Genomic DNA, 22,990 nt, shown 5'->3' with positions numbered 1-22,990 from the left:
ATTCATCACCTAATTCCTCAGGCAGTTTAAATTGATAGTTAAAGCTTCACAGTCTCTTAATTCAGCTCAGGGTTGGAAAATACCTAGCCCACATGCTGCCATACCCCTCACTTAGCAATCTTGACACTTTTCCCATTGAACCCAGACCCAGCTCTGAATCATCCCCAACATAGGCAGCCATTACCAATAGATGAGCTGATATGCAGGGCAAAATTTGACTACCATCCTTGAGCTAGGAATTTATTCATGTAATATTCACTAGCTGCTTACTCATTCAGAGATGAGTAAGACTCATTTACTGACCTCTAGGAGCATATAATTTAGTAGGGGTGCCCCACTATGTTTGTCTTACTGTAAGATGTAATAAACGTTAATAAAGGTTAGATGTATACAGTGTGACTACAAGCCAGAACAAAGAGCAATTAGTAATGCTTGAGAGGTAAGGGAAGGAGAGAGCCAGGAAAGTTTATAGATATAACATAGGTGATTACTGGAGAGATATAGGAGTTTGGATAATGGAGAAGAGGAGATATAAGAGAGAAGCCTGGAGGCATAAGGGATGTAAGAACAGGGAAAGTTCCATGTGAGTGAAGCATTGTGGTGATGGTGGGGGAGGAGTACACAATATGTATCTGAATGAACTGAAGCACGGCTGAAGAATCTCATGAGGGAAACTGGAGCCAGATTAGGAGTTTGAATTTTACTATGATGGCAAACGGAATCCAATAACCAAAGAAACTGTTCACACTCCAGGTGTAAAATGTATCCAGAGAGGGCAGAAATGATGTGTTTGTTCACATGATCCTTAAACTCTTCAGACCGCACATGACTTCATCTCTGAGTACAGCTATAACTCTCTGTCTGCTATAGCTCAGTATCTGCACTTAATGTATTAAACATGAGAAGATACCTGTACGGCTACATCATTCTTTACCTCATGCCCAGTAATCCTTACCTGTCGGCTGAGCCAGCTGCTATCTTGCTTCCATCAGGTGACCAAGAACATCTCAGAAGATTCTATAATGATGAATAAGCAAGAATCCAATGAATATAATAATGCCCCAAACCCCTCTTTATTAGACTACAGCATCACTAAGAGACTTTAAATTTCCTGAGTTTTTTCTTGGCTGTGCCAGACGGCTTGTGGGATCTTAGTTCCCCGACCAGGGATCGAACCTGTGCCCCTACAGTGGAGGCGTGGAGTCCTAACCACTAGACCACCAGGGGATTCCCCCTCTTAAATAGAGTTTTAATTATTCTCCTCAGCATATAATCAATAATTATCTTATATTCTGTGGCCCAAGACAGCCTAATTTGATATATTTCAAACCATATAAAAACCAGCTGTAGAAACTGCTTAATTTACAGTAAATTAAGAGTGGACCTGGCAACAAAATTTTATTCTGCCTACACATGGAGGCTCCCCTTGCTCCTTTATCTTGATCCTCATTAAATTCTTTGTTTATATTATAGGAAAATAAAAATAAAACCAATTCTAACAAAAGATAAAATTTGATTTATAAAGTGAAAATGAATTTTAATGGGTTCTCAAAAGAAAAATATTAGTCTATATTAACAAACTATCTGGAGGAAAAGCTTTTTTGAAGAGCTGACCTGGGATTTGAGAGTTTAGAAAAAATTTCTGTCTCTCAGAACTTGGCCTGTGGTGCTTACTGAGGGAAGGGATGTATTCTCAGGGCTCTAATAGTTGGTCACTGGGAGGGTGAGGGAGGCCATCTGGGTAATAGCCATGGGAATCTGAGTCCCATATGGAACACTGATCTATGAGGGTCAAAGTTCCCGAGGAATTAAAAAGATAGGAGTGTCTTGTTGAAGCCCGAAGTCCTAAATTTGAGGGGGGCCCCATCACTATCTATCTATGTGATTGCCTTCTTGCCTATGCTTCTGTTAGTTTTATTTCTGGCAAGAACAGTTTTGATGCAGAACAGTGTTACTAGAATGCAGCCCCTTCTCAGTAGAGCTGTTGTTCCTTATCCTTAGCACCATCCTAAATGTTTCTTTGAATCAAATGGACAGTAAAATTCCTCTGCCATGAAGAACTCACCTTTTCAAAGTTGTGCACATTTCCTTGAAATATCTTCACACACCTTTCTTTGGGAGCAAATGGCCGGACATCCCAGACCCGCACTGCAAATTCAAACAAACAAAGCAAAACAGCTATCAGCCAGGGGCCTCCTGAGAACCCAGCTGAAATCAGTATCATGTCAATGATAGATGCTGTTTCCTGGGTGGAGAAAGACCAACATGATACACTGCTACCTGACAAGGCTTTTTTATTTTTCTAATGGGAACGAAATGCATCCAAGTTCTATTAACAGGGACTAAGGACACAGAGGAAAACTGAGAAGGTAGGAAGGGAAAATGTCAAACACATTGCTGGGGATCTGCAACAGAAAGTAGTTGGGTGTGATACTGATTTCAACAAAACATTCTGCAAATGATTCCTCTGCCAACCCCAAGAGTCACACCTAGCAAAGTTTCAATATGACAATCTAAATACCACTGACTACTGTGACAATCAATCTATAAAAATCAAACTCAGGACTAACCTTTTCTAATTTTGCTCATAGGAGAAACTGACAACTACCAAACTACCAAGAATTAGAAAAAGTGAACTTTGATTCCAATTCTAGCTCTGCTGTATATATGGGGGATATCAGGAAAATAGTGAGGTTCTTTGTGTTTTGGTCGCCTTTATAAAACGAGAATACCACTTGCTCTTTTTTAAAAAATAAGAATATTTTAAGGGTCAAATAAAATGATACATGTGAAAGAGCTCTAAAAGATTGGCAGCAATAAACAAAACAATAAAAATAAACAAAAAAATTTGTTATTTTATTGTATAGCTATAACAAGAGATTCTTATTTTTATTTTAATAACCATTTAGGGAATCTCATCTTTCCTTACTATGCACAAAGCTAGAATTAGACAATGGCAAATCTATTGAAATAGGATATAAACACCCACAGTAAGCAGTGGCCACAGCCATTGTTAACTAAAGCTAAGAATCTCATCTTTCCTTACTATGAACAAAGCAAGAATTAGACAATGGCAAATCTATTGAAATAGGATATAAACACCCACAGTAAGCAGTGGCCACAGCCATTGTTAACTAAAGCTAAACCTATAGTGGAATTTGAGTGATGTCATTTTATTTGACTGTGAAAAAACAACAATCCTTGAAGTCAAACAGGTATAAAAAGGTGAGGCTATGCATGAAAGTTTGCTATTCAGCTGAGAATACAGTCAGAAGGTAAGGATGTTCATTCATTCAAGTATTAATTGAGCACCCATTGAGTGCTAGGCACAGTTTTCATTACAAAATGTCAGTGAAAACATTTTCATCTATCAGAGGGGCAGTTCCAAACTCTCCCAATATTAAGCATATAATCCAACAGGTCATCTTTCTTTTTTGCTATAGTAAACCCACCCTCCCATCCAACAATTCAAAAATAAGCAAAGAAAGGACAAATGTCTGTGTAAATCCAGAATACTGAGGTGTTTTAATGAGGACCTCTTGTCACATAGGGAAGGGAAGATAGACTGGCAGAAAGAGCACAACTGAGATATCAATAGGTCTACTGATCATCTGAGCTTGGTACTCTTTGAAAATGCTTGAGAACTGCCTTGGATGGATCTCCAGACTCATCTTCCTCAGTAAACTAATCACTATTAGTTTTTTGTACACCGCTTGAATCCATAGCCTTGGATTCATAACATACCAGAGCTGAAATGGGCCTTAAAAGTAAAGTCCAGGTCTCTTATATTATCAGTATAGAAACTGATGCCCAGAGAGGACAAATGCTATGTGCAAAGTTGCTCAGGGATTAGATGGCAGATTGGGGACTAGAATCCTGGCCTCTTGACCATCTCTTCTAAAGTTTTTTCCTTTTCTTCCTTTTATTTTTTTTTCTTTTCTTTTTTATGCCCCTGCCTCCTCCCCTCAAAAGTCAATTTTAAAAGGTTACATATTCCAAGGTATTTAAGATATAGTTCCAACAGAAAAACACAAGCTCTGCAGCAAGAGTTGTGCTGTCTCAAGATAATCAGGTTTCACAGTTCAGGCAATTCAAAATTAACTCACTATTGCCCCCAAACTGACTGTTCACTGGCAATTTAGAGAATCTAAAGAAGTCATATGGAAACAAAAGCATTTTGTAGGTTTGCATGTACCTCTATCAGTTAGATAATGAAAATGACTCCTGCAAAGTTAAGACAGCCGCACACATAAGGCAGTGGTGGTTGTGACACGCAGAACGAGTCGCTTAGTAATGTCAGGGTCGGTTTTTTCTTACGCTTCTGCTTAAAATATGAGCACTTTCTTGTTCCAAATAATTTTTACTAAAACCTAAAATAAGAATAAACTACATAAGGACTAAAATTCTACTGAGATGATGATGATTTAAACAAAAATCACTGGAGGTTAATGGGGAAGGCACTAAAGAAAGAACAACATGGTGCCTGCTTCTATTTACCCACTGCCTTTCAGAGTCTTTATATACCACCGTGTTAACAAGGAACTGATTTCAAACTACAGTCTATACAGACCAATTTCTACGTAACACTATTTTTAAAAGCTAAAAAATGTTCAACTTCAACTGCTGAAATTCAGAGATATCAGTTCATCAGAAATGCCTAAAGCATCCTCTGAACTCCTTTGTCCCTGATCACAACAGAAGTAAAAAAGTAAAAGGTTTCCCCTAGGCCCAGATATCACATGTCCCTTAGGATCTATCTCACCAAGCAGGCAGGGAACAAATTTATTTACTTTCTTCCCTATCCACTGACTAAACATTTAAAAAAATTACTTCCCAACTGGTGTCTTATAATGCAGTATGCTGGACATGTAAACATTGGTCTTTCTGTTCAGGCTTTTATACTTTGGGAGCAGCAGGTTCACTCCTGATGTCTTTGACATCATTGTTTCGGCCCATCAGATAAAATTCTTTTTTATCAACAAGACTGACAAAATGAGCAAGGTGGCTGGACATGGCATAAAAAGGCTGAAATTGCAGCTATATCCCAGGCATCTTCTTGGTTGAAGACATGCACCTCGAGCTTTTTGAAATGGTCATCTGTTATGTCATCAGCTCAGGAAAATAGCAAGAGCAAATTCCAGCATTGCCTTTTCCTGGGCAGGGAGGTCAGACTTTCTCCAGTTCACACAGACCTGGTCAGAGAGCACTGGGTTCTTTGAGAAGACCCTGTACCGGGCACTGTGGACAACCACGCTATAAGAGCACCTGTCAGCCAGGCTGGTTACCACAATGATGAGTTCCTTGTCAGCTTTGCTGAGCTGGCCTGTTTCCTTGTTACAGATGGCACTGTAGTAAGCAAAGAAGGCTCTGAATTCCAATGGCCGGTGACACAACACTTAAATACATTTGTTAAAAATCCTGTCTTCTTTTCTATCTCCTCCATGAGCTCTACAATATCAAAAGGCAGGTCCTCTTTGTAGTGAATCGGGCAACGGCTGATGGGTTTGGACTTCTCTTCTGCTGAGTCTCATAAAGGTGCAAGTTCAGGGTCACCATAGGCAACTTTTTCCAAAACCTATTTGTCACAGGCAAAGAAGAGACATCTGCCTCACAACGCCGAGGCGGCAAAGCATCGACATGGTGGCATGTGGCGTGGAGGCCAGGCTGCCTTCCCGCGCACCCAGCCCTCTGGGCCTGAAGTTTTTTCTATTACAACCTGTTTTCCTAATTGTCCTGGTGGACACCTGCAAGCCATCCTGGACTCTTTCCTTGGACCCTCATTTACCCAGCACACATTTCTAGTTTCTAATGCCCACTTTCTTTAGGGTCTACAGTGACTGGGCACTGGGAGAGCTTTCCTTTCCAAAGTTACCTGTATTGTCCATTGCATTGGACAAGAGGTAAGAGCCTTCAGAGCTTAAACTCAGGCCAGTCACTGAATCTGCATGGCCTCTCATCGTGTAGGTCAGCTTATTTTGGCGCAGGTCCCAGACCTGCAAAACAAAACAAGGCAGCACTCCCAGAAAATCAAATTGTGAACAGCAAAGAAATAGTTATTAAAGAGTCAACTGCCTGGGAAAATTAGTATGCCTTCTTAATCTGCCTCTGGGCCAAGCATTACTTTACCACAAAATATAGGATTTCTACCAAAGAAGAAAAAACTCTTGCCTTTCTAACACAGAGTCAAAGTTACTAAGTTTGACTAGAAAAATATGAACTAATGAATGTCAAATATTAAGATCAAGTTTAACAAAAAATAATAGAATTTAAAGAGGTTATTTTCAATTCATAACAAAATATATTCGGAATTAAAAAACAAAATAGCATTTAAAACACTTAAACTATGATTCTTAGCAACTAAAAATAAACTATTATAACTATATAAAAACAAGTAAACAAGTCATTTGAAAAAGGCATTATGATTGCATGTAAAATGCATATAACAAGGTAATATGCAAAAATACAGAGGCTTAAAATTTTTCATTTAACGTCATAACATGTATACAATGGAAAAGCATATTTATTAAAAGAAAAATAAATTGTAGGTTCACTGTTCCCTGTGTAGGAAAGGTAAGAGAAACAGTTCAGCTGAAAATAACCTAATGTCAGACAGAAAAAATAAATTGTTCATTAAGTTATGGCTCATAAACACACTGTAACACTATGAGCTCTCATGCTAGCATTCGAAGAGCAGAGTGGAAGGAGTGAGCATTTAGGGTCAGACCGAACCAGTCTTTGCAACTTAAGAGTTATGTATCACTGGGCCACTAACCCTCTCTGAGCCTGTTTCTGGTCTGTAAGATGGGGTAACATTTACTTATGGCTGTTGTGAGGATTACAAATAGAATGCCTAGTACACAGCAGGCCCAATAGTAATTGGTAGCTATTATTAAGCAACTCATACAAATATTCTGAAGATCAAATGTAAAAATGTTTATAAAATAATCTATTATTAAGCAAAGAAGGAAAATACAAAACAGTATATTTACATAGACTGAAACTATGTAAAAAATATATTAAAGGCAATAGAAATAGTCTGGAATGTCATATGGAAAAAGAACAGCAATTTTGTTAAGGTCATTGTTATTATATAAAATTTCATCCAAATTCGATTCAGTACTGACACATAGTTTTTCTAAATGAAACAATTTTCTGCTGTCCCTTTAAGCAAGGCACCTTCCTCATCTAGAAATGAGTTTGATGTTGTATGTCAAAGCAATACATAAGGCAGACAACTCCACTTTCCCCATCAATAATTCATGTGTGGAACCCAACACACTTCATATACAACCATTTTTGTGTCAGGATGTTTGTTGCCTCAATAATTAGGGAAGCTTGAAGTGGCTGACATTTTTTTGTTCAAGCTATTGTTCCTTCTCTTCAGAGAAGGCATTGTTGAAATCTTTAGCTTTTTAGGAGAGAATGTAATTCATCATCCCTCACAACACCTGGGTGCTCCTTCCAGACTTTCCTCTTTGAGGCCTGCACATGCTGTTTTGCCGAGCCAAAACGTATCTGGGATTTGCCAAAGAAGAGTGAGTAGGGCACTAATTTAAGCAAAATATTTTGCAGATGTCCTAATCAGCTGTTCAGTGAATGTTTGGGCATCTGATTAGTGGCAGGCGCTGCTGGAGATAAAAGAGATGTTGTCCCTGTTCTCAAGGAGCTAAAAAAGTGATGAGAGGCCTGGAAAGGGGGCAGTAGCCAAGACAGCAGAGGGATTAATGTTCCCATGGTACATGGATGGGAGGGAGAAAGGGAAGGTTTCACAGACTTGAGCAGGATATGGAAAAAGGAGATTTTTGTTTGTTTATTTGTTTGCCGTACCACGCAGCTTGTGGGATCTTAGTTCCCTAGTCAGGGTTGGAACCTGGGCGCATGGCAGTGAGAGCGCAGAGTCCTAACCACTGGACCACCAGGGAATTCCCAAGAGGTTGTTGGGTTTTTAAAAAAAAATTATTTAGTTAATTTATTTATTTTTGGCTGCGTTGGGTCCTCGTTGCGCATGGGCTCACTCCAGTGGCGGTGAGCGGGGGCCACTCTTTGTACGGTGCGTGGGCTTCTCATTGCGGTGGCTTCTCTTGTTGTGGAGCACGGGCGCTAGAGCGCAGGCTCAGTAGTTGTGGTGCACAGGTTTAGGTGCTCAGCTGCATGTGGGATCTTCCCGGACGAGGGATCGAACCCGTGTCTCCTGCACTGGCAGGCGGATTCCTGAACCACAGCGCCACCAGGGAAGCCCCTAAGAGGTATTTTTTATTTAGACAAAACAGAAGGGTATTCCCAGGCAAAGATAATGCATGAAAGCAGAGAGGCATGAAAAAATTACTGGGTTGTAGGGAATTAGGCAAAGAGAGGCAGCAGACAATGCTTGAGTGATAGGCAGGCAAAGGGCAGCTCATGAAAGGTTCTGAATGACTGGCTTGGATTTGATCTCCCTCACTGGGGAGCCACAGAAGGGTTCAGAGTAGTGGAATGAGTTGGCCAGATTCCAGAAAGATCCTTCTGGCCCAGATAATCGGAAAGGATGAGAGCAGAGGCGGGAAAATCTATATTTACCCACTACTTTAAAAAAAATCATCAACTAAACTCCCATTCTGACTAGAGCTCAGGATTACAAGCAATGCCAAAGAATTGCCAATCAGATCTTCAAGTCATTAAGAAGAAGCGCATTTTCTTCTTTTATTCATTTTCCTCTGACTCCACAATTCTATGCCCAGGAAGAAAATCCCAAGAGGTTGGCAGGAACAGTATATTTGCTCACAAACATATAGAGAATTTGCTCACTCCAGATTTTAAAAGGGGCTTCCATTCCCTGTTTGCTCCCCCCCTTTCTCAGAATAGGCAGTGTATCTGAGAGACAGAAGCAAACAAAAACCAGGCTAGTCAGGAGTACTTCCTAATGTAGTAAGGCAGTAGGGATTTGTCAAGCAAATGCTCAAGGCTGGTAAGCCCCTGACTGCTTAAAGGGTACTTGTTAACTGACTAGAGGCAATTTGATAGAGGCAATTTGCAAGGGACATGGGTTGGGTTCAAGCCCGGGCCATAGCTACTAAAGCCCACACTCCGCAACGAGAAGCCTGCGCACCACAACGAAGAGTAGCCCCCGCTCGCCACAACTAGAGAAAGCCCGCACGGAGCAGCGAAGACCCAACGCATGCATGCATGCATGCATACATACATACATAAATATTTTTAAAAAGAGTCTTTCTGGGTCCAAGGGCAGTTACTCACTCCTAAGCATGTCAGAACAGGATGTTGTTAAATAGGGAGAAGACTGAAATTCTCACATCTCTCAAGCACACCCCTTAGTTATACAAGAGCAAAATGAAGCCAAATAGCTATAGCAACCTGATTTCAAATTATTAACTACTGTCGCCAAAAAACAATCTGGCGACCTGTATCCAAAATGTGAAACATCCTTATATTTGTTAACACATTAATTTTCATCTAGAAATCTATTCTGAGAAAGTAACTAAATATGGAAAAAGTTTCACACACAAATATGTTGGATACAGCAGCATAATTTGTGATAGTGATACATATGAAACAGACTAAATGTTCAGTATATTGATTGCTGCTTACTACATTATGGAATATTCTAAAAATAAAATATCTAGAATATTCTAATATTCTAGATGATGGTAGCTGACATGTGCTGAACACTTACTATGTAACTGCCATGTTGCTAAGAATATTATATTTTTTACCTCATTTAATCCATGTAACAACTGTATGAGGTAGGCTGATTATTCCCATTTAGAGATAAGAAATGGAAACTCAGAGAGGTTAAATAACTTTCTTAAGATAACATAGCTAGGAATTAAGTGGCAGAATCAGAAAAATGATCCTAAGTTCTGGGGATGTTATGTACATCATGGTGACTGAAGTTAACAATACTGCATTGTATATTTGAAAGTTGCTAAGAAAATAGATCTTATCACTAAGAAAAAAGTGCTAAGAAAAAAGTTCTTATCACAAGAAAAAATATTCTAACAATGTGAAGTGATGGATGTTAACTAGACTTCTAAAGTTACTCATTTTGTGTTATATAAGTCATTATGCTGTATACTGAAAACTAATACAGTGTTATAAGTCAATTATATCTCAATAAAACTAGAGAAAAAAAGAAACAGAAAAATGATCCTAACTACAACGCTAAGAAGAAAATAAGATAAGAGTGATGTGATGGAGAGCAACTAGAAGGAGGGCCTAGTTTCATCTAAGAAATCCTCTCTACAGATATGTCTGAGCTGACATTTGAAGACAAGACTAAGCCAGCCATGGCAATATCTAGTGTCGGGGGTTCCAGACAAAGTAGTAGCTATATGTTACTAAGTGAAAAGAGCATCATATAAAATTTTATCTGAACATTAAGACATTTACATACAGAACACTATGGCACAGAAAGAGACTGAGAGGAAATAAACTGAAATATCAAGAGTGACTAAATCTGAATGATGAGACTACGAGTGACTTTTTTTCTATTTTTATTTTTTCTAAACTTTCTTCAATGAATAAATGATCATTTTTACTACTAAAAACATTTAAATTGTAATAAATAATTTTATCTCAATTTTTAATAATTTTATTCCCAATAAAGTTGATTTATTAACCATACATTTAAATGCATTTTTACATCTCTGCAAAACTTTTAAGGAAAGCCTACCCTGATTTTTAGCTTGGAAAATAAGACATACTGTAAACAGCACACAAACACGGAGTTCCCAATGCTGACAAGAGAACGTAATGATCCAGAGCAGGTACATGATAAGAATGCTTGAGTTTTTAGAATACTGTGTGCATTTCTAATAAAAAAAAAAAAATCCCTGAAAATGAGCACTGGCAGAAAAACTTGAACGTTTGTGGACAGAATAATGACTTTTTAGTTTAGAAAGATAAAGACTACAAAGCTATGATATGATCCAACAACCCCACTCCTGGGCATACATCAGGAGAAAACTCTAATTTGAAAAGATACATGCACCCAATGTTCACAGCAGCACCATTTACAACAGCCAAGACATGGAAGCAACCTAAATGTCCATCAACAGATGAATGGATAAAGAAAATGTGGTATATTATATAATGTAATATTACTCAACCATAAAAAGAATGAAATAATGCCATTTGCAGTAACATGGATGGACCTAGATATTATCATACTAAGTGAAGTAAGTCAGAAAGGGAAAGACAAATACCATATGATACATCACTTACATGTGGAATCTAAAATATGACACAAATGACCTTATTTACAAAACAGACTCACAGACATAGAAAACAAATTTATGGTTACCAAAGGGGACAGGGAGTTGGGGAGGGATAAATTAGGAGTTTGGGATTAGCAGATATAAACTACTATATATAAAATAAACAACAAAGGTCCTACTGTACAGCACAGGGAACTATACTCAATATCCTGTAATAAGCCATAATATAAAAGAATGAGAAAGAATATATATGTACAACTGAATTACTTTGCTGTATACCAGAAACTAGCACAACACTGTAAATCAACTATATTTCAATTAAAAAAAAAAAAGTTACAAAGCTGTGATGTAGAGTTATCAATTGCCGTACTCATGGGACTATATTTATATATTACTCATATTTGAGATATATTTGGATTTCAGAAAAAAATTGGTATATATCAAAAGACAAAGACTGAGATTAGCTATCTGAAAAAAAGCTGATCCTAAGAGAAGGTATAACATATAACGTGTGTCTGAGAAGACATGGAAAACCTTCAAAACCTGAAAAGGGACTCAGTTCCCTTCAGGACTATAGTACAACTGAATATATTTGTTTATAAAACGCCCTGGAACAGTCTACACAAAGAGCCCGGAATAAGCCACACTACTTGTGGTAAGAAGACATTACTGACACAAGAGTATTAGGCTAGTCTATCCCCACAGTAGATATGAAAAGATCAAATTCTCATAGTTTAAATTTAAAAAGCCAGTCTCAAAAGGTTACATATTGTATGATTCCATTCATATGAAATTCTAGAATAGGAAGTATAGGACAAGGAACATTATCAATGGTTGGTAGGGGTTAGGGATGGGCAGAGAGTTTGACACAGAGGAGTATTATGAAGATTTTTGGGGTGATGGAAATTGTTCTGTACTGTTTGTGGTAGTTACATGAATCTGCACAAGCATTAAAATTCATAGAACTGTACACTAAAAAAAGGTTAATTTCATAGTATGTAAATTTAATAATAATAACTTAAAAGTATGAAAATTATCATAGCTAGATGACACTAATCCACTTTTATGTGTATTAGAGCCCTCTAGTGATTCTAATGATAGTGGGCTCCCAAACTTCACTCAGGGAAATAATGCATTAGCTATTAAGATGATCTAATTAAGCCCCCATGTTCTGACTGTACATTATCCAAATAGTTATAGGGTGGAAAAGGGATGTGAAGCTGAATTTTGGAAATGGTGAATTTTGAAGTACTTATGAGACATCCAAGTGGGGGATGCTGAGTAGCTGGTTGTACACATGGGCCTGAAGCTGAAGATCTGGGTTGAGAACAGACTCATCTGAACAGAAATGACGATTAAAGTCACAGAATTAGATGAGACTTGTCCAGGGAAAGGTATATATAAGAAGAGCATCTAGTTAAGAACCTGGGGGAATAATGACATTTAAAGAATGCATAGAGAGAATAGCTTGTAGAGGTATCTGAGGAAGGATATGCCTGATGGAAGGGGTAGGAAAGCATATTGTTAGAGCCAGTTTAAAAAACAAACAAAAAAGGACTAAAAGGATCTACTGGGTTTAGTAACAGAGAGATCACTGGTGGCCTTGAAAAGAACAGTGCCAATAAAACAGTGGAGGCAGAAGCCAGACTGCTGAGGAGTGGTCAGAAGATAGGGAACTGAGGAACGGAATGGAGATAAGGCATTAGAGACAGTGAGTGTGGGAAATATTCAGGGGATTTCTCACAGGTATTAAATAAGAGCAGGACTCTGGAACCAAACTCTGCATTTTGAACTGAGGTCTCATCGCTTATTAGCTGTACAGCCTCGGGTTATTGTGCCTCTCTTAGCTCAGTTTCTTCGCTGGTAAAACGGCATTAGTAGTACTTATGTCAAAGGATTGTTGTGAGGCTTAAATGAATTAATAAAGTAAAGCTCCAAGAACAATGTCCGACACAGTTAAGTATTAGAGGATAATGATAACACTATTATCATAACCACTATCACCATCTTTCAAGAAGTCTGGCTGGGGCTTCCCTGGTGGTGCAGTGGTTGAGAGTCCGCCTGCCGACGCAGGGGACACGGGTTTGTGCCCCGGTCCAGGAAGATCCCATACGTCGCGGAGCAGCTAGGCCCGTGAGCCATGGCCGCTGAGCCTGTGCTCCACAACAGTGAGAGGCCCATGTACCGCCAAAAAAAAAAAAAAAAAAAAAAAGAAGTTTGGCTGTAAAGGGGAAGATTGACAGGGCAATAACAAGAGAATGTGGAACTGAAGGAAGACTCCCTACCCCACCAAGAGAAGACCTGAGCATAATGAAATGCTAATGAGAAGCAATACAGTTGTTTAAAAATATAGGATCTGGGGGACTTCCCTGGTGGTCCAGTGGCTAAGACTCTGCGCTCCCAATGCAGGGGGCCCGGGTTTGATCCCTGGTCAGAGAACTAGATCCCACATGCTGCAACTAAAGATCCCGAGTGCTGCAAGGAAGATCCCGAGTGCTGCAACTAAGACCCAGCACAGCCAAATAAATAAATAAATATTAAAAATATATATATATATATAGGATCTGGGAAAATTGATGGCATGAGATCCCAGAGACAGGAAAAAAAGGTTGAAATCCTTCCATTTAAGGGACTACCTTTAGACAAAAGGACATTCCATCCATAGTAACAGCAAAGGAGGCAAGAAGAGATGGGAATACAGTACAATTTCTAGGTAGAGACAACATAAGTTGAGTATTTACCCAACAGTTACTAGTCTCAGAAGGTAAGCAGAAGGTAAGTCAAAGTCTTTGAAATACCTAAGGAAGCCAATAAGTAAAAGCAGACACAAACTGAGTGGCCTCTCCCCACCCCCACACATTTCATATTTACTGGCACTTGCTATGTCCAAAAACTCTGCGAGGTGCTCCAATGAATTTGGCTCATTCAATCCCCATGACAACCCTATGAGATAGATATTATTATTACTCCTGGTGCACACATGATGAAACAGAGGCTGAAAGAACTAGTGTGAAGTCACAAAAAACTAGAAAATAGTGGAACTGAGAACAGACCCCCAAGTCAATTACTTGAAAGCCTGAGCTACACTGTGCTGCCTCTAGACACTGTAGTCTATTGCCTCTTTCTCCAACATCATTACCATCTCACATTCTTAGCTATGGACCCCCCAAAACTTCCTTTCCATAGTCTCAAAAAGAAAGACACACTGAGAGATTAGGGTACAGAATCACAAATTGATTTACTGCTATCTCATGAAGCCAATGCACATTTTAAAAAAAAGTTTCAAATGCCTCTAGGCAGGGAATGCACCCTTCATTTTTCGGAGTTCCCACACAGGGACTTCCCACTTCACATTAACTGCCTACTCCCTAATGGCATTTACATGAGCTATAATGCAATCCTGACTTAGGAAGTCAATGAAGACAGGACAGAAGGAAAATAAGTTCTAATTTATCTTCCATTTAGTTGGCATAAAGTGCAAAGCTAAGAAGTTTGGAAAGATTTACCTCTGTGAGTGGAGATAGGTGAAAGGTAAATGTAAGATAAACATCTAACATACCTTGATATCGTTGTCTATTCCACCAGAAATAATCTGATCACTTGTGTCATTGAAGGTCACAGCTAACACTTGGTAGGTGTTCTGAAATGTCTGGATCGCTGCTTTCTTACGGATGTCCCAAAGCTGAAAAAGAGGGCAAGAGAGTCTATAGTAACAGCAATTGCACAGTATACCCCTAAATCCAAGGACTGTGGAGATGAAAACATCTGTAATGGGGACCCTGCTCAGAAACTTGTCTGAATATCCCATTAATATGGTGAGAAGTGACTATAATTTTGCCAACATATCTGAAGGCTGGTGGAACAAATCACTTTGGTTATATTTTCAGTCTCCTTTGTTAAAGTTTGAATAAACATAATTAACATGCCCTCAGAGTGGAAATCTTCACCTCGCTTATTAGTTCATGTGTTCTTAGTACACCAAGGATATTAGACCAGTGTTTTCGAACTGCAGATCTTAATTCATTAGTGGGCTACAACTTACGTTTAAAAAATATATATGGAGAGGAGGTTACATCAGTGAAAATGGCAGAGTAGGGAATGCTCAAAGGTTATCCCTCTACAAAAGCAGAGAAATACCCAGCAAAAAAACCTGACAGAACCAACTTTATCAGAATTCTAGAAACTAAAGTTTACAGCAACTAGGTGAATACTTATTGAGGACAAAAACCACCTGGGTCCTAGTAAGACAGTTTTGTAGCATTTTAACTTATCCAGGCTCCATCCCTACTCGGCAATAGTTTTGAAGACAACAGCCTACATTCCTAGTATAGGTTGCTAAGTACCCAAGGAAGAATGGACCTTATTTCTCATTTTCAAAGAATTGTAGGTTTAAATATAAAAAAAAAAAAAAAAAAAAAAATTTTTTTTTTGGACCTGTTTGGTGGCTCCCTGATGGCTGAGCTCAAAGGGTTTGACTTTATTTTGCCTAACTTGGAACTCTCCCAGGGCAGAAGCAATTGTCCAAAACATTTAAAGACAAATGCATGAGCCTCTGCTGAATGGGGCAAGGGATAAACAGCAAACAGGAAAGGCTGGGGAATGAGACAGTTTGGAGAATAAGGGCTTTGAAAAGCTTTGGCATATTTTTGCAACTCTAGAAGGCCACTTGCATGCCATGGCTGGGCACATGCTTAGGAAAGACCTGAGAAGGCCCTAAGCTCTCAACCTCTTGCTGACCACAAGCAGGAAGTGAAGGCTAATACAGAGTTGTAAACTGCCTGGCTGAGAGGCTAATACAGAGTTGTAAACTGCCTGGCCCCAACACACCCACAGAGCCAATCTACAAAGACTGGAAGAGTCCTCCCTGCCCCCCCAGGTGTTTAGGGAAATCTCTGCTGAATCGTCAGTGAACCACTAAGCTGATGAAACAGAGATTTCAGTGTCTATACATGACAAAGAATACAGAGTTTACAAAACTAGTTCATAAAATTCACTAAATAAACAACAGCTTCAAAAAGGAGCAACAGGGCTTCCCGGCGGCGCAGTGGTTAAGAATCCGCCTGCCAATGCAGGGGACATGGGTTCGATACCTGGTCCGGGAAGATCCCACATGCCACGGAGCAACTAAACCCGTGTGCCACATCTACTGAGCCTGCACTCTAGAGCCCGCGAGCCACAACTACCGAGCCCATGTGCTGCAACTACTGAAGCCCGCACGCCTAGAGCCTGTGCTCTGCAACAAGAGAAGCCACCACAATAAGAAGCCCGCACATTGCAACAAAGAGTAGCCCCCACTCACCGCAACTAGAGAAAAGCCTGCGTGCAGCAGCAAAGACCCAACGCAGCCAAAAATAAAATAAATAAATTTATTAAAAAAAAAAAAAAGGAGCAACAACAGGGACTTCCCTGGTGTTACAGTGGTTAAGAATCCACCTGCCAATGCAGGAAAATGGGTTCAATCCCTGGCCCGGGAAGATCTCACATGCTGCGGAGCAACTAAGCCCATGCGCCACAACTACTGAGCCCTCGCACCACAACTACTGAAGCCCATGCACCTAGAGCCTGTGCTCCCCAACAAGAGAAGTCGCCGCGAGAAGCCCGCGAACCGCAACGAAGACCCAACGCAGCCAAAAATAAAATAAATAAATTTATTAAAAAAAAAAAAGAGCAACAACAGACTCTGGAGAGCATCTAATTTCCAGAGTTGCCACACTATAATATTCAAACGTTCAGTTTTCAATAAAAAATTATGAGGCATGAAAAGAAGCAAAAAAGTATTGCCCGTACAGAAGAAAAAAACAGTCTTTCAACAAATGGTGCTGGGACAAGTGGATAACTACATGCAAAAGAATGAAGTAGACCCTTACCTCACACATACAAAAATTAACTTGACATGGATCAAAGACCTAAATGTAAAAGCTAAAATCATAAAATTCTTAGAGGGAAACATAGGGGTAAATCTTCATGACCCTGAATTTGGCAATGAATTATTAGATATGACACCAAAAGCACAAGTGACAAAAGAAAACAGATAAATCAGACTTCATAAAAATTAAAGACTTTTGTACATTAAAGGATATTTATCAAGAAAATGAGAAGACAACCAACAGTGGGAGAAAATATTTGCAAAACATATATCTGATAAAGGTCTAGTATCCAGAATAAATAAATCTTATAATTTATAAGATTTATAAATAAATATAAATAATCTTATAATTTAGCATCAAAACCACAAAGAGCCCAATTAATAAATGGGCAAAAGGACCCGAGTAAACATTTCTCTTTAGAAGATATAAGCACATAGGAAGATGCTCAATATCACAAATTATTTGGGAAATGCAAGTCAAAACAATAATTAGGTATCACTTCACACTCACTAGGATGGTCATAATTAAAACACACAAACACAGAAAATAACAAGTATTGGTGACAATGTGGAGAAATTAGAACCCTTACACATTGCTGTTGGGAATATAAAATGATGTGGCTGCTATGGAAAAGTCTGGACGTTCCTTATTAAACAAAGAGTTACCATATGACTCAGCAGTCCCACTCCGAGATATATACCCAAGAGAAACGAAAACAGTTGTTCAAACAAAAACTTGTACATGAATGTTTGTAGCAGAATTGTTCATGATAGGTAAAAAAGTAGAAACAACTCAATATCCATCAACCGAGGAATGGATAAGCAAAAGATGGTATAGCTATACAGTGGAATATTATTTAGCCATAAAAAGGAATGAAGTACTGATAACAATACAACATGGATGAACCCTGAAACCATACACTGAGTGAAAGAAACCAGACACAAAAGGCCGCATACCGTATGATTCTATTTATATGAAATGTCCAGAATAGGCAAACCCATAGAGACAGAAATAGATTAGTAGTTGCCAGGAGCTGGAAGGCAGAGGAAAAGTAATGACTTGCGTAATGGGTATGGGGATTCTTTTGGGGGATGATGGAAATGTTCTGGTATGGGATTGTGGTGATGGTCACACAACACTGTGAATGTACTAAAAGCCACTGAATTGTACACTTTTTAAAGGTTAAAACAGTGGATTTCATGTGAATTTTACCTCAATTAAAAAAATTATGGGAGATATCAGAGAATGTCACATATAGAATGGGTTGGTTCATTCACATATAAGACATACTGAAAGGAATATATACTAGACCATAGTATAAAATGTATTCCTTAATGTTGGTTGTGATAAAAATATTTAAGTTACTGTGCATAAACTACCTAGATGAGGAAACTAAAGCTCAAAGAAGGAAATGACTTGATGAAGAATACCTAGGAAGTCAACAGCAAAATGAGGACTAGATTTTAGTACCGTTTGATTCTATTACGTTAACATTGCATTAATTTAAAAGTACCAAAACGTGCGCTCATTCCTTATAATAACTAAAGTAATATATGCTTGTTTAAAAAAATTAACATTTTTTTTTAGTTCTGTTTTTTTTTTTGGCCATCCCTCGCAGCTCCTGGGAACTTAGTTCCCTGACCAGGGATTGCAACCGGGCCCTCCGCAGTGAGAGCGTGGAGTCCTAACCACTGGACCACCAGGGAATTCCCAACACTTACTTTTAATGGGGGCTTGATTCATTAATAATAGAAGAGGAAGAAAGATGAAGATTAGGTATAACAATTCTAGATTCTCATACTCCAACTAACCAATTGGTTTCTATTTTTTTTTAAATAATAAACTTACAATACAACATGGGTCTACATTTTTAAAGTGTGGATAGCAGGTCCTTAAATATGGTTCAGTAAATGACTGACAGACTTGAGAAGAACCATGAGGAAATGTCTTAAGAGTATGGGTCATTTCATTCAGAAGAGAAAGACTTTGGGGTGACTATGTTCTAGGTTTTAATTTTTTTTTTTTTTTACGGTACGCGGGCCTCTCACTGCTGTGGCCTCTCCTGCTGCGGAGCACAGGCTCCAGACGCGCAGGCTCAGCGGCCATGGCTCATGGGCCTAGCCGCTCCACGGCATGTGGGATCTTCCCGGACCGGGGCACGAACCCGTGTCCCCTGCATTGGCAGGTGGACTCTCAACCACTGCGCCACCAGGAAAGCCCCTGTTCTAGGTTTTAAAGGGTTGTCATAAAAAAAAGAAATCAACCATGGAATCATAGTAAAGGCCAGGGGTTTAAATTCAATCCTGTGGTAAACAAGTAGAATATGAGTTGTCCCTGTGCCAAGATACCTCTTCTTTCCAATTCTCATGGTTTAGGATGAAAAGTAGTTTCTACTTCATTGATGGAAACATGAACTAAAAAAGGCTTAGTGTTACTCAGATCGATGATGCAAAAAGACTGCTTCACTCCTCTTCTAGAGACCCAACAGCCAATCCTTACCCATCAAACTCTCTGGCTATAGAATGAAGTCCAAACCTCTTAGCTTGGAATTCAAGGTCTTGATAATCTAGCTCTCACATCTTACCAGACTTACTACAATCTCTGTCTTAACAAATATTCTCTACTCAGGTCAAATCAATCTGTCTTTATCGTAAAAGCTATGGTAGCCACTTAAAGCTTGATTCAAATATTTCAGAATTTTAGTTCCAGACAACCAAAATTTTTAAAAGATTATTTTATTCTGAAATATTCACTTACCAAAAAAATTGTAAACGAGAACATTTTTTTGCCTAGATCATTTGAGTTGCTGACCTAATGCCCTGACACTCCTAAATACTTTAGTATATTTAGTGCGCTTGTCTCACAAGATGTTCTCCTACGTAATCTCAACACAACCATCAGAATCAAGAAACTAACACCCATACATTACTATCATCCTCAGATCTCATTCAAGTTTCACCACTTGTCCCAATAGGGTCTTTTATTGCAAAAGGATTCAGTTCAGAATCATATGTTGAATTTATTTATTTATTTATTTGTAAATACTTATGTATTTATTTGGCTGCGCCGGGTCTTAGTTGCGGCACGCGGGATCTTTAGTTGCAGCACGCGAACTCTTAGTTGCAGAATGTGGGATCTAGTTCCCTGACCAGGGATCGAACCCGGGCCCCCTGCATTGGGAGTGCAGAGTCTTGGCCACTGGACCACCAGGGAAGTCCCCATATGTTAAATTTAGCTGTCATGTTTCTTTAGTCTCCTTCAGCCAGGAAGAGTTTCTTAGACTTTCCTGGAGTTTCATAACCTTGACGTTTCGCAAAATTATAGGACAGTAATGTTCCTCAATTTGTGTGTCGGATGTTTTCTCATGATTAGATTCAAGTTATTTGGCAGGACTATACTGAAGTGATGTTGTATTTTCATTGTATCCTATCGAGTGGCTCACAATTTTCATTTGTCCCATTATTAAAAACATTCAAAACATTTTTTTTTCTTTTAAATTTTGGCTGCACCACATGGCTTGCAGTATTTCAGTTCCCCGACCAGGGATTGAACCCAGGCCATGGCAGTGAAAGTGCTGAATCCTAACCACTAGACTACCAGGGAACTCCCATAACATTCAATTTGATCATTTAAGAGATTCCTCTGGCAAGCTTTTTTGCATAAGACATTCTAGGCCCACCGTGTACTTTCCCTGCCCAGACCTGAAATAAGGAGCCCTTTTAGTGGAAAATGGTATTTAAAGGCCAAGACCTATATAGTAGATGTGCTCATTGGTTTTGGGGTGTTGTTGTTCCTAGACCCTCTAAGTGGACAGTTAAGCAATATATGCATACACAGGTGCACACACATACATCTACAAACACACATTTACATCTAATTTTTTTTCCTACACTTATCTGTTTATATATTGAATGCCGTGAGCTCACACTGATACTCTGAATTCGATACTGACAACACAAGATGCATTTTAGTTTTCTCTTTCTGTATTGGTAAATCCTTTCTCTGACAGTGAGAAATCTGTCCCCCATTATACTTATTATATTTACTTATTTGATCAGGCTTCCTGTATGTAACCAATCTCCTACATCCTCTTCCAGCTGTCTCCTGCATGGATGTCCTCTTTCCCTGTTTGAATGTGACTCCCATTCTGGGCTGATTCTATGTGAAACCCCTCCTCACCCCATTTGGGTGACCCCTCTGTGTGAACGCTCTCTTCACTCTGCTCTGGCTCTAATACCACTTTCCAGGCTGCCCTTCCTCAGGGACTCCATCCTTGTCTGAGTCTGCTCAGACTCAGACTCCCTACCTGAACTGCTCCCACCCTGTGTGGGCACCCTCAACTCAGGCTCTGACACCCACTGTCTCCCCCACACCAACGTGTAGATGACTCTTTGACCCTGCTACGGCACTGACTCTCCATGCTGGGCTCCTCCCTCCGGTTCCCCACATTGGGCCATCTACCTCGTGCTGTGTGGATGCCCTCCTTACCCTATGCAGTTTCCATCTCCCTACACTGGATGCGGATACTCCCCCATCCAGTGTGGATGCTCTCCTTTCATCTCACTTGGGTTCTGACACACCACTCTGGGACACTTTGGCCTATCCCCACCTCTAACCCAAACACCTTTCCTACTTCGGTCTATGTAATGGTACCAGGACTTGAATTGTTTGTAAAAGGGAATAACATATATGATTTCACTTAATTGCTTCATTAGAAGAAAGAATGGATTGCTGAAAATGGTTTGAAAAGACTGGTATGGACAATGCTGAGGATACCACTTCTAGACTGAAAAATACAAGAGTTATTGAAACCTCTGCTTTCTGTTGAGAACTCTGACAAATAAGAAACATGACATATTCCTTCTTAGATAAGCACAAGTTATTAAACTCCTAGAGTTATAAACCTAGCAACAGAAAGCAACAATAAAGCATTCCAACTTGGCAAGTAACTAAAAGCCATATGTAAAAGGCTGTTCAATGAAGCAATAATTATATAAATAATATATTGAAATTAAAAATAAAGAACTGGTTAAAAAGTCACTTTAAGTAATGTGATATATTGCACATTTAAAAAATACTGCCTTGAAAATAAATACTGCCTTGAGTATGATTATTTCAAACCATGATTAATTAAGGGAGAAGAGAAGCAAGAAACTGAAAGAAGGAAAGAGTAGAAAAGAAAAGAACGTATACAATGGAAGGTAGTAGAAAAAGAAAAAGCTAAGGAGAGATGGAAAGATAAATATGAGCACAAAGACAAAATGAAACAAAGTCAGAGAAAAGATAAAAGAAGAAAAGGTGAAACTAAACAAGAATAAGTTCCTAAGGACTTCCCTAGTGGTCCAGGGTTAAGACTTCACGCTCCCAATGCAGGGGGGCCCACATTTGATCCCTGGTCAGGGAACTAGATCCTGCATGCTGCAACTAAAAGATGCTGCATGCCGCAACAAAGATCCCACGTGCCACAACTAAGACCCACCACAGCCAAAAAAAGAGAAAAGAATAAGTTCCTAGATGGTTACCATAGCAAGCCCTCAATAAATGTTTGTTAACAAAATTCATTAGGGCACTCTTGCCTCTGCCTTTTGAAATGCCAATTAGCAAATCAGCTGTTAGGTCTCTCCAACTATAGTACACCTACGTTAAGATCTCTGGGAATTTCATGCGAAACTTGTGAAATCTGAACAAGATTGAAGGATCATAGCAATGTCACCTTTTATAGTTATGAGACAAGTTAACGTTGCTGAAAACTGGGTGAAGAGTAAATGGGATCTCTGTATTATCTCTTAGAACAGCATGAGAATCTATAATTCTCTCAACAAAAAGGAAAATAAACCTAGTAAAAAACAAAAACAAAACAAAACAAAACAAAAAGACCTCTGGTAGTTACTCCTAAGCCACAGACTCTCAGCC

At 39.1% G+C, this 22,990-nt stretch overlaps 1 protein-coding gene and 1 non-coding gene across 3 annotated transcripts in view; both read right to left on the bottom strand.

Moving 5' to 3' along the window:
• Positions 1–22,990, bottom strand: part of SNRNP40 (small nuclear ribonucleoprotein U5 subunit 40) — a 37,452-nt gene that overhangs the window by 4,346 nt on the left and 10,116 nt on the right. For both annotated transcript variants that reach the window (XM_030871645.3, XM_030871653.3), the window contains exons 5-8: positions 14,770–14,892; positions 5,873–5,993; positions 2,066–2,148; positions 956–1,017 (exon numbers count right to left, since the gene is read on the bottom strand). In XM_030871645.3, the coding sequence (XP_030727505.1) occupies positions 956–1,017; positions 2,066–2,148; positions 5,873–5,993; positions 14,770–14,892 (389 nt within the window). The remainder of the gene's footprint in view (positions 1–955; positions 1,018–2,065; positions 2,149–5,872; positions 5,994–14,769; positions 14,893–22,990) is intronic.
• Positions 20,218–20,290, bottom strand: TRNAG-CCC (transfer RNA glycine (anticodon CCC)). Its single transcript has one exon. It is a non-coding gene; the product is annotated as a tRNA-Gly (tRNA).

The sequence above is a fragment of the Globicephala melas genome, chromosome 1, assembly GCF_963455315.2.
Source record: "Globicephala melas chromosome 1, mGloMel1.2, whole genome shotgun sequence".
Classification (NCBI taxonomy): domain Eukaryota; kingdom Metazoa; phylum Chordata; class Mammalia; order Artiodactyla; family Delphinidae; genus Globicephala; species Globicephala melas.
This window is presented reverse-complemented; position numbering and strand designations above follow the sequence as displayed.